At 42.3% G+C, this 13,110-nt stretch overlaps 1 protein-coding gene across 4 annotated transcripts in view; it reads right to left on the bottom strand.

Moving 5' to 3' along the window:
* LOC139229945 (TOM1-like protein 2) overlaps positions 1 to 13,110 on the bottom strand; it is a 125,733-nt gene that overhangs the window by 83,336 nt on the left and 29,287 nt on the right. The window contains exon 3 of one of the 4 annotated variants that reach the window (XM_070861599.1): positions 5,887 to 5,929. The exons of the other annotated variants lie outside the window; for them this stretch is intronic. Coding sequence (XP_070717700.1) covers positions 5,887 to 5,929 — 43 coding nt within the window. The remainder of the gene's footprint in view (positions 1 to 5,886; positions 5,930 to 13,110) is intronic. 4 annotated transcript variants of the gene reach the window in all.

Here is a 13,110-nt window from a genome sequence, read left to right as displayed (position 1 = left end):
AAAGTGCAGTAAACTAGAGGGCTATGGACAAAGATCTGTAAAGTGGGATTTTTACTGGATAGCTCTTGGTCGGCCGGCACGGACATGATGGGGCGAAGTGGCCACCTTCCGTGCTGTAAATTTCTATGATTCTATGAAACCTGCTGCGCTGCCCTGAAGTTGCCCCAGAATACCAAACGAAAAATCTTCTGTGCATGTGTGGAGCTTGTGTATGGATGGATGCACAAACATGTGACTCCCATGTGGGCTCATGGTGAAATGGCACTGGCAGCATTCAAGTGCTTTAAACATTGAGGGAGGAGACATTTACTGCAAAAATTGATCATTGAATTGTACTGGACAGAGCGATATAAAATGTATAGTCGGGGAGATGATACACACGTCAACTGTTACTATTCATTGCTACTCCAAGTGAGAAAAAATAGCAATGATTTTGGAAAACAGTCAGGAACCAGTGACTCACTTTAGACTTACCTCTAGCGAGACTGGTGAAGAAGATCCCATTTGAGACAGGGATACACTTAGGAGTATAGAAATTGCTAGATGAGAAAAGATCAAAGTCCATCTAGTTGGCCTTCTACCATCCTGGTAGTCACATGATACAAATATAATGGAGTTGTTTACTAATCACAGCAATCAATCGCTATCCATCAGTCGACAACAGACCAGGCGTGAGGAGAGGGAAAAAAAAGTGGAGAGCTTTAGGAACCATGGGTCCAAATTCACCACAAGTCAAGTCTCAAGTTGCTCATATAATGGATCCCAAAATGTTATTTTCTGAAAGAAATCTATCTAATTTAATCAACACTATCTGCTTCCACCGTCTCCCTAGGGAGCCTGTTCCATAGATTATCCATTCGCTCACTGGAATATTTCCGCAGAGCAATTTTGAATTTACCCCATTCAAGAGCAGGCTATGTCTTCTGCTTCTACTGTTGTGGACAAGGTGAAAGAGCTGGTCAGGGTCCGCATTATCCAGTCCCTTTAGAATCCTAAACACAGCAATCGTTTCACCTCTCAACCATCTCTTTTCCAGTGAGAACATTATGAAATTGCTCATAATCCATCTCCTTAATCGTTCTGGTTGCTCTCTTCTATATCCTTTCAAATAGCTGCAATACCCAGTTAAGTAATTCCTCAATTTCAAATCCCTCCATGGCCTCACCTTTCTATCTCTAATCTCCTCCAGCCTCACAAACCACCCTGCCCCCACCCAGAGATGTCTGCGCTCCTCAAATTCTGCCCTCTTGAGCATCCCGGATTATAATCGCTCAACCATTGGTGACCCAGGCCTTAGAAACATAGAAACATAGAAAATAGGTGCAGGAGCAGGCCATTCAGCCCTTCTAGCCTGCACTGCCATTCAATGAGTTCATGGCTGAACATGAAACTTCAGTACCCCCTTCCTGCTTTCTCGCCATAACCCTTGATCCCCCGAGTAGTAAGGACTTCATCTAACTCCCTTTTGAATATATTTAGTGAATTGGCCTCAACTACTTTCTGTGGTAGAGAATTCCACAGGTTCATCACTCTCTGGGTGAAGAAGTTTCTCCTCATCTCGGTCCTAAATGGCTTCTGTTGCCTGGGCCCCAAGCTCTGGAACTCCCTGCCTAAACCTCTCCACCTCTCTTTCCTGCATTTAGGACGCTCCTTAAACCTACCTCTTTGACCAAGCTTTTGGTCACCTGCGCTAATTTCTACTTATGCGGCTCGGTGTCAATTTTATTTATCTCATTATACTCCTGTGAAGCGTCTTGGGACGTTTTACTATGTTAAAGGTGCTATATAAGTTGTTGTTGTCTTGCACTGTGGTGACCAGAACTGTGTTCCAAGTGCAGTCGCACCAATGATTTTTAAAGTCTCAGCAATATCTCACTATTTTGGCTCAATATTGACCGTTTACTACATTGCAACATCAGATTTGCTTTACGCACTGCCACAGAGCTTTGTTGCAACAGCTTAGAGTTATTGTCAATCAAGACCCCCAGATCTCTTTCATTTTCCATGCTCTCATTACAAGTTTGAGGCATGATTATTTGGAAGACTGCCAATCCTATTAAGCTTTCAGCAGGAAGAATTTAGATGTCAATAGGTCTCATATAAAATGGCTTACAATTCTGTTGATTCAGCTGGTTGTTGCTCTATTTCCTATAATCTATAATACAAAAACCCCCAAGTGTTGAGAAAACTGATGGGATAACTGAAAGGTGATCAAGTCACCAGTGGACTATGACGGGTATAAATCTCTGGACCAGAGTCATAACTTGAAGTATACAAAAACTAACCAAAGAGCGTGTAGGGTACACGGCAGTGATGTCAGCATCTAAGCATAGTTAGTTGAAAGAATAAAGTTGCAAATTTGGTTTATGTCGGGATGCCAATCCTGATTGGACTTATTCCTGGAGGTTTTGTCACATGACCTCCTGCCTCTAACTTTCCCGCCATTGGTCGCCCGACATGTCCATCCTCGCGGTGCCTATGACTTCCTACGCAATCAGAAAATGAATAGACACTTCATTACACGATTGGATGAGTCTTTACCGGTCTGTTTTCTCCCCCACCCCGCGCTCCCTCCCCCACCACTGATCTCCAATATTTTTACAATTAGTAAACAAGTGTTCAAAGAAATATTTTTAAAAAGCACAATTTTCTATTTTTCTCCTGGGTTTGCACACAGCAGTGTCCTGGTGATTAGTCTTTAATTCCTGGAGACGTCAGGGCGATCCTGGAGGGTTGGCTACTCTAGGTTTACATGCAAGGAGATTCCTGCGCAGCACCACAATTCTAGAATAGTGACGACGAAGATTTGAATTTTGTCGATAGCTCATTTGGGTGGATTCTGGTCTGTCCCTGCTCAACATTTACCAAAACGCTCAGTAACTACTGAATGGAATAAAATGGACGAGAGCAACCTGTTAAACAGTCAACAAAACATACTGGTTTCCATTCGCGTGGAGCAGCTGCATTGTAAAGCAACAAGATTCCGGTAGAATAAAGCAGCTCGTTTGTTCCACTAAAATGATTGCAAAACACAGTGGTCCAAAGGGGAATTATATAGAGATAAACAGAGAAAATAACATGACAAAGCCTGAATGTATGGTTAAGTAATTCTCCGCTCCCTCAATGGTTTAGGTGGCCCAAATGACATCCCTAGAAAACCAAGGTTCAGAATCAGATCAAAGAACGACAGCAGTAATCAAATACCTAAAACAGGCAGGTCTTAAATACTGCTGCTGTTTGGCTTAGCACATTTTATTTTTATCCGTGCCTGGGGTGTGGGCGTCGCTGGCGAGGCCAGCATTTATTGCCCATCTCTAATTGCCCTTGAGAAGGTGATGGTGAGCCGCCTTCTTGAACCACTGCAGTCCGTGTGGTGAAGGTGCTCCCACAGCGCTTTTAGGGAGGGAATTCCAGGATTTTGACCCAGCGACGATGAAGGAACGGGGATATATTTCCAAGTAAGAATGGTGGGAGACTTGCAGGTGATGGTGTTCCCATGCGCCTGCTGCTCTTGTTTTTCGAGGTAGCAGAGGTTGCGGGTTTGGGGGTTGCTGTCAAGAAGCTTTAATTAACAGAACCTGGAAGGGTAGACCTCACAGAGATGGGACTCTTCCTATTCGGCTCCAGAAAATACCATAAACTGATGCCCTAATGGTCGACAAGCTGTGGTAAAACTGATCTGCACTGGCAAGACACAAAGTTTTAGCTAAATTCCAACACTGCTCCAGTATACAATTGGTATCTCTAACTCTTAATCTGTACACAAGATTTCTGGTCTTGTGTAAGTGGGGCATGTCCCGATTCAATGTGGAGATTTTTTCAGTGGCTTAGTTTGTAAACTCTGAACATGGTGATGGGCTTCCATGCTCGTCAGACACCGAGCTGACAAAAAAAAAGTGAGTACAGACGATGCACTATTGAGCCAAACAGACCAGGAGAGGCTCCAATTAGATGCCCATCCTGGGCTGAGTTAGCAGATCTGAATTGGGAGTACCACCAGGACCAGTAACTATGGAAGGATAAAAATAAATTCAGCTAGAAAAGGGACCGAGATGGTCAGGTTTGCCAATGGATACACAATTCGTCTCAATTTCACTATTATATAGAATATTGCAGCACAGAAAAAGGAGCGATGCAGCAGCAGAGCCTATAATTTAAACAGAGCGAGACAGCGGGCAAGAAAAGAAACAGTGACGTCAGTCAGCGCAGGCCCCCCCCGAGAAATTTAAGCCAAGTGTTTAATTTTAATTTGATCAACTTTAAATAGTTAAATAAAGTAATAAATAATCAGTAACTAATTACTAATTAATTTGAAATCAAGCTAAATCCATCTACTAATAATCTAGACCGCAAATGATTCTATTAGTTCTAGAAATAAATTACTGCTAACAATAAATAAATCAAGATTAGAAATGTTAGTACAGGCAGTGTGTCAGGATGTGGAAATTTGTGGACAGTGAAACTGTCCCGATGACCACATCTGTAGGAAATAGCTCTGCCTCGAGACACTGCTACGCAGTCATTGAGCTGGAGCACGAGTTAGACATTCTGACACACACTTATTCTGTGTCTGTGATCCCTAGTTCTAGACTTCCCTGCATCTACCCTGTCAAGCCGTGTAAGAATTTTGTATGTTCCAATTAAGATCACCTAAACTCTAGAGAATATAGGCCTAGTCTACTCAATCTCTCCTCAGAGGACAATCCGCAGGATAAAGGATATTTTGGAACAACTGGAGAGGAACTTGAAAGATGCAGATGTCGTGGTCCATTTTGGGACCAATGACATTGGAAAAGAGAGAGGAGGTTCTGCTGAGCAATGTTCTCTTTAATTTTTTTGGATGAGAGTCCCTTTAAGGGTCTGTGTGGCCCATTCTAAATACTGCATATGCGTGTTTTTTCCCCCATTTAAAAGCCGGTGAACCAGCTGTGCGGGAGCTCCAGAACGCTGCGCTCCATGGGAACGTTGCTGCTTCGGGAATATCAAAAGCCATGAACTAAATTTTAAAAACAGGACCTCACGTGTGGTCATCTCGGGATTACTGCCCAAGCCACATCCTAATTGGCATAGGGGTTCAGAAAGGTGAAAGAACAGTGTGGGAAGGTGGGGTTCCATTTCATGGGACACGGACAGGAAGGAGTTGTATCGTTGGAACGTGCTCCACCTGAACCAGAATGGGACTAGAATCCTAGATAAAAGGATAAATAGGGTTGTGGAATAGACTTTAAACTAGTAAGACGATGGGGCAGGAGGGTTCTGGTGAAAATAGCACAAGTCTGAAGATAACTAGGTATTGAGAGTAAAGGTCAGACGAAGAAAAGGAGTAAGGGTCAGGGAACAGATAAAGTTATAGAACACAAGTATAAAGACCAATGAATGAAACTGCCTATACAGCAATGTACACTGCATCCAAAGTAAAACAGGGGAATTGAAGGTAATGATGGATGGCAAGGAACCAGATGTAGAGATAACTGAAACATGGCTACACAAAGAACAGGATTGGCAGTTAAATATTGCAGGATATAATGTATTTAGAAAGCAGAGGGAAGGAAGGAAGGAAGGAAGGCAGGGGTAGCTGTATTAATTAGAGATAACATAGGCAGTAGAAAAAAGGGGCACAATTAACATTAAAATTGAAACGGAATCCATATGGATTGAGATAAACCATAAGAAGGAATCAATCACGCTACTAGGTGTATAACGACAGACCATATAATAGTGGAAGGGAAGTGGAGAAAGAAATATGTAGGAAAATCTATAGGATGAATAAAAGGTATAGAATAACCATGGGAGATTTCAACTATCTCTAAATAAACTTAAGAGGAGGTAGGGAAAGAGGAAAGAGGAGTGGAGTTTTTAATGGAATGTACAGGACTCTTTTCTTACCCAGTACGCAAGAAGCCCCACAAGAGAGGAATCAATGCTGGATCTAGAAATGAGAAATGAACCAGAGCAGATAAGAGAAGTAAGCATAGGGGAACATCTAGGCAATAGCGAACACAGAACAATAAGGTTTCAGACTATGATTGAGAAAGACATATGCAAGACTAAGATCAAAGTAATAGATTGGAAAAAAAGCTCATTTTGAGGGGATGAGAATGGAACTAGGGAATATAAACTGGAAAAAAATAGACAGATGAACAGCAGTGGGAAATATTTAAAAAAGGTGATCTAGTGTGTTCAGGAGAAATATACTCAGCTAAAAAATAAGAACTAGCCAATAATGAAACACTATGGATGAATAAAGAGATGATGGAAAAATGAAAACTAAAGAAAAAAAACATACACAAAGTACATAGACAATAAAGGAGAGGATGACAAAAGAGAATACAAAGAGGTTAGGAAAGGCATCATAAAATCAATTAGGAAGTCAAAGATAAACTACAAAACAAAGTGATCGAAGAATATAAGAAATAGTAAAATATTCTACAGACACATGAACAACAAAAGGAAAATCAGGGTCAGGATAGAGCCACTAAGGAATGCACAAGATAAACTCACAGGTAATGACAGCAAAAAGGCAGACATATTTAATAGTTACTTTGCCTCAGTATTTACCAGGGAGACTAACAGGATGGACAAGACATTAGAAGAGATCAAAAAAATTTATCAAGACATTTAAGATAGAAATGGAGGAGATAATTGATAAACGCGTCAAACGTAGAGAGGATAAAACCCCTGGTTCAGATGGATTGCATCTGCGCATACTAAGAGTAGGCAAGTCCATGGAACTATAGACCAGTTAGCTTAATGTCGGTGGTAGAAAAGATGAAAAAACTTTACTCAAAAGATATAATAGGAAACATATAGAAATAGAAAATATAACAAAGAATAGTCAGCACGGATTTCAAAATGCAAGGTCATTCTTGACCAACTTTATTGAATTCTTTGAACAGAAAGAGTAGACAAGGGTAATGCAGTGGCTGTAATATACTTGAATTTTAAGTAAGGTACCGCATAGTAGACTCAAGACTGACGTCAGAGAATGTGGAGTGAGGGGACAAGTAGCAGAATGGATAGCAAGCTAGCTACAAAACGGAAAAGAGAGTAGGGATTAAAGATAGTTACTCAGACTGGCGAAAGGTGGGAACTGGTGATCCACAGGGACTGGTGCTGGGACCACTGGTGTTCACCGTTTATATAAAATGATTTGGACTCGGGCATTGGAAGTACAATATCAACATTTGCAGCTAACACTAAATGGGTGGGGGGGGGGGGGGGGTGTAGTTATTACGGAGGAAGGCTGCAACAATTTGTATTTATATAGCACTTTTAACAAAGTAAAATGTCTCAAAAGCACTTCACAGAAGCGTTAAAAAACAAATTTTGACACTGAGCCGTATAAGATGATATTAGGACAGGGGACCAAAAGCTTGGTCAAAGAGGTAGGTTTTAAGAAGCTTCTTAAAGGAGGAAAGCGAGGTAGAGAGCTGGAGAGTTTTAGGGAGGGAATTCCAGAGCTTAGGGCCCAGGCAGCTGAAAGCATGGCCACCAATATGGAGCAATTGAATTTGGGGCTATTCAAGAGGCCAGAATTGCTGGAGTGCAGACATCTCGGAGGGTTGTGGAGCTGGAGGAGATAACAGAGATAGGGAGGGGCGAGGCCATGGAAGGATTTGAAAACAAGGATCTGAAAATCGAGGCGTTGCTTAACCGGAGCCAATGTAAATCAGCGAGCACAGGGGTGATGGGTGAATGGGACGTGGTGAGAGTTAGGACGCAGGCAGCAGAGTTTTGGATAAGCTTAAATCTACGACAAAATACAAGACATTAACAAGTTTGCAGAATAGGTGTATAAATGGAAAATCAATTTTAATATAGATCAGTGCGAGGTGATGAATTTTAGTAGGTGAAATAATGGGGCCACCCACTCCTTGGAAAAAGAGAGAGTCTAAATGGGGTAGAGGAACAAAGGGATTTAGGGGTACAGATTTACAAATTAGAAGTAGCAATGCAAGTTAACAAAGCCATAAAAATGCAAACAAAGCACTGCGTTTCCTTTCTAGAGGAACAGAATTCAAAAGCAGAGAAGTTATGTTAAACTTATATAGAACCTTGGTTAGACCACACACAAGAACATAATAAATAGGAGCAGGAGTAGGCCATTTGGCTCCTTGAGCCTGCTCCGGCGTTCAATAAGATCATGACGAATCTGATCTTGGCCTCAACTCCATTTTCCTGCCTGCTCCCATAACCCTTGATTCCCTTATCATACAAAAATCTGTATCACCACCTTATATATATTCAATGACCCAGCCTCCACAGTTCTCTGGGGTAGATAATTCCAAAGATTAGTGACCCTCAGAAGAGATTCCTCCAAATTTCCATTTTAAATGGGCGACCCCTCATTCTGAAACTATGTTCCCTAGTTCTAGTTTCCCCCACGAGGGAAAACATCCTCTTTGCATCTATCCTGCCAAGCCCCCTCAGAATCTTATACATTTGAATAGGATCACTTCTCATTCTTCTGAACTGCAATGAGTATAGGCTCAACCTTTCGTTATAAGATTAACCCCTTCATCTCAGGAATCAACCTGGTAAACCCGCTCCAAACTGCCGTAAATAAGGAGACCAAAACTATATGCAATACTCCAGGTGTGGTCTCAGTTGCTACAGTGTGCTGCAAGTGTAGCAGGACTTTCCTACTTTTATACTCCATCCCCCTTGCAATAAAGGCCAACATTTCATGTGACTTCCTAATTACTTGCAGTACCTGCACACTAACTTTGTGTTTCATGTACAAGGACCCCCAGATCCCTCAGCATTTTTCAATCTCGCCCTATTTAAATAATAATTTACTTTTTTATTTTTCCTGCCAAAGTGGATAACTTCACATTTTCCATCTGCCAAATTTTTGCCCACTTAGCCTATCTATTTCCCTTTGCAGATTCTTAGGAGTACTGTGGACAATTCTGGTCTCCATATTGCAAAATGGATATAGAGGCACTGGAGAAGGTGCAAAAACGATTTACAGGAATGATACCAGAACTGGAAGGTTATAACTGATCAGGAAGGACTGTACAGTGGAAGCAATACGGTGGAGGAGGATTTCTTGGAGTGCATAAGGGATGGTTTTCTAGACCAATATGTCGAGGAACCAACTAGGGGGGAGGCCATCTTAGACTGGGTGTTGTGTAATGAGAGAGGATTAATTAGCAATCTCATTGTGCGAGGCCCCTTGGGGAAGAGTGACCGTAATATGGTGGAATTCTGCATTAGGATGGAGAATGAAACAGTTAATTCAGAGACCATGGTCCAGAACTTAAAGAAGGGTAACTTTGAAGGTATGAGGTGTGAATTGGCTAGGATAGATTGGCGAATTATACTTAAGGGGTTGACAGTGGATGGGCAATGGCAGACATTTAGAGACCGCGTGGATGAATTACAACAATTGTACATTCCTGTCTGGCGTAAAAATAAAAAAGGGAAGGTGGCTCAACCGTGGCTATCAAGGGAAATCAGGGATAGTATTAAAGCCAAGGAAGTGGCATACAAATTGGCCAGAAATAGCAGCGAACCTGGGGACTGGGAGAAATTTAGAACTCAGCAGAGGAGGACAAAGGTTTTGATTAGGGCAGGGAAAATGGAGTACGAGAAGAAGCTTAAGGCGGATTGCAAAAGTTTCTATAGGTATGTAAAGAGAAAAAGGTTAGTAAAGACAAACGTAGGTCCCCTGCAGTCAGAATCAGGGAAAGTCATAACGGGGAACAAAGAAATGGCAGACCAATTGAACAAGTACTTTGGTTCAGTATTCACTAAGGAGGACACAAACATCCTTCCGGATAAAAAAGGGGTCAGAAGGTCTAGTAAGGAGGAGGAACTGAGGGAAATCTTTATTAGTCAGGAAATTGTGTTGGGGAAATTGATGGGATTGAAGGCCGATAAATCCCCAGGGCCTGATGGACTGCATCCCAGAGTACTTAAGGAGGTGGCCTTGGAAATAGTGGATGCATTGACAGTCATTTTCCAACATTCCATAGACTCTGGATCAGTTCCTATCGAGTGGAGGGTAGCCAATGTAACCCCACTTTTTAAAAAAGGAGGGAGAGAGAAAGCAGCCTGACCTCAGTAGTGGGTAAAATGATGGAATCAATTATTAAGGATGTCATAGCAGCGCATTTGGAAAGAGGTGACATGATAGGTCCAAGTCAGCATGGATTTGTGAGAGGGAAATCATGCTTGACAAATCTTCTGGAATTTTTTTGAGGATGTTTCCAGTAAAGTGGACAAAGGAGAACCAGTTGATGTGGTATATTTGGACTTTCAGAAGGCTTTCGACAAGGTCCCACACAAGAGATTAATGTGCAAAGTTAAAGCACATGGGATTGGGGGTAGTGTGCTGACGTGGATTGAGAACTGGTTGTCAGACAGGAAGCAAAGAGTAGGAGTAAATGGGTACTTTTCAGAATGGCAGGCAGTGACTAGTGGGGTACCGCAAGGTTCTGTGCTGGGGCCCCAGCTGTTTACATTGTACATTAATGATTTAGACGAGGGGATTAAATGTAGTATCTCCAAATTTGCGGATGACACTAAGTTGGGTGGCAGTGTGAGCTGCGAGGAGGATGCTATGAGGCTGCAGAGTGACTTGGATAGGTTAGGTGAGTGGGCAAATGCATGGCAGATGAAGTATAATGTGGATAAATGTGAGGTTATCCACTTTGGTGGTAAAAACAGAGAGACAGACTATTATCTGAATGGTGACAGATTAGGAAAAGGGAAGGTGCAACGAGACCTGGGTGTCATGGTACATCAGTCATTGAAGGTTGGCATGCAGGTACAGCAGGCAGTTAAGAAAGCAAATGGCATGTTGGCCTTCATAGCAAGGGGATTTGAGTACAGGGGCAGGGAGGTGTTGCTACAGTTGTACAGGGCCTTGGTGAGGCCACACCTGGAGTATTGTGTACATTTTTGGTCTCCTAACTTGAGGAAGGACATTCTTGCTATTGAGGGAGTGAAGCGAAGATTCACCAGACTGATTCCCGGGATAGTGGGACTGACCTATCAAGAAAAACCGGATCAACTGGGCTTGTATTCACTGGAGTTCAGAAGAGCGAGAGGGGAGCTCATAGAAACGTTTAAAATTCTGACGGGTTTGGACAGGTTGGATGCAGGAAGAATGTTCCCAATGTTGGGAAGTCCAGAACCAGGGGTCACAGTCTAAGGATAAGGGGTAAGCCATTTAGGACCGAGATGAGGAGAAACTTCTTCACCCAGAGAGTGGTGAACCTGTGGAATTCTCTACCACAGAAAGTAGTTGAGGCCAATTCACTAAATATATTCAAAAGGGAGTTAGATGAAGTCCTTACTACTCGGGGGATCAAGGGGTATGGCAAGAAAGCAGGAAGGGGGTACTGAAGTTTCATGTTCAGCCATGAACTCATTGAATGGTGGTGCAGGCTAGAAGGGCTGAATGGCCTACTCTTGCACCTATTTTCTATGTTTCTATGTTTCTACAGGCTGGGACTCTTCTCTTCGGTGAACTGAAGAGGTCTTCAAAATTATGAAAGGGTTTGATAGGGTAAATGTAGAGAAGATATTTTCTCTTGTGGGGGAGTACAAAACTAGGGGCCATCAATATCAATATAAATATAAGAATTCAGGAGAAACTTCTTCACCCAAAGAGTGATGAGAATGTGGAACGTGCAACCACAAGGGGTAGTCGAGAAAAATAGCTTCGATGCATTCAAAGGGAAGCTCGATAAGTACATAAGGGAGAAAGGTATAGAAGAATATACGGTTGATACGATTAGATGAAGTAAGGTGGGAGGAGGCTCATGTGGATCATAAACTCCGGCACAGACCTATTGGGCCGAATGTCCTGTTTCTGTGCTGCAATTACTATTTAATACTATGTCGAAACTGGGCATTAAGTCCGTCAGATCTGTACCAGTAACATTCTTCACAAGCCACCAAGCCTAATCTCCATACTTTTAAAATATTCCTCTTTTTCAAGCAGCTAATTCCCTTTTAAAATAACTTTAGACTCTGTTTTGCAACATAAGCATCCAGTTTAGCTACGGAGCTCTTATCCGTTCCATCACAAAGACCATCCACTTCCACATCTAACATTGTTCCCCTCCAATCCTTCCCCAGCCCATACTTGCCACTGAAACCTTTGTCCATGCATTTGTTACCTTTAGATTTACCGCACCATCAATATCACCCACCCCTGTGCTTTCTGACCTACATTGGCTCCCAGTTAAACAACACCTTGATTTCAAAATTCTCATCCTTGTTTACAAATCATTCCACATACTTGCCTCTCCCTAGCTCCAATCTTTTTCAGCCTCACAATCCCATAAGATGTCTGCGCTTGTCAAATTCTGGCCTCCTGAACATCCCTCATAATAACTGCTCAACCATCGGTGGTAGTGCCTTCAGTTGCCTGGGCCCAAAAGCTCTGGAACTCCCTCCTTAAGGCCCCAAGTTTCCACATGATTTGCTCCTGATTTTTAGGAGCAACTGGTGTAGAACGCAGTATCTTAGAAATCGGAATTCTCGACATTTAGTTTGCTTCAGTTCGAGTCAGTTAGAACTGTTTCACTTTGGAACAGATTTTTTTTTCAAAAGGGGGCGTGTCCGGCCACTTTCGCCTGATTTCAAAGTTTTGTGAGTGAAAGCTTACTCCAAACTAACTTAGAATGGAATAAGTGAAGATTTTTGTACGCTCGAAAACACCTTGTCTACACTTTAGAAAATCAGGCGTAGGTAGGTTACAAATCAGGCGTAGGGAATGGTTGGGGGGCGGGGGGGGGGGGGGTTTAAAGGGAAGTTTACAAACATTAAACACTTCAGTTTTACAAATAAAGAGACATCATCAATAATAAATTATAAATTCATCAATAAATCAGCCAATAAATCAATCCAAAAAAAATTAATAAGAAATAATTTTTTTTTTAAATCAATAAATAAAACATTTTCTACTTACCAACTGCAGCACCGGGAGCCCTCCAACAGCGTGCTGGGATGCCCCCCTCAGTGTGTCTCTGTCAGTGTCTCTATCTCTCTGTTTGTCTGTGTGTCTCTCATTCTCTGTCTGTCAGTGTCTGTGTTTCAGATGGGGGGGGGGCGGGGGGGGGGGGGGGAGGGAAAAAGAAGAGATTGGGTGGG

This window comes from Pristiophorus japonicus, chromosome 19, assembly GCF_044704955.1.
Source record: "Pristiophorus japonicus isolate sPriJap1 chromosome 19, sPriJap1.hap1, whole genome shotgun sequence".
In the NCBI taxonomy this organism is placed as follows: domain Eukaryota; kingdom Metazoa; phylum Chordata; class Chondrichthyes; family Pristiophoridae; genus Pristiophorus; species Pristiophorus japonicus.
This window is presented reverse-complemented; position numbering and strand designations above follow the sequence as displayed.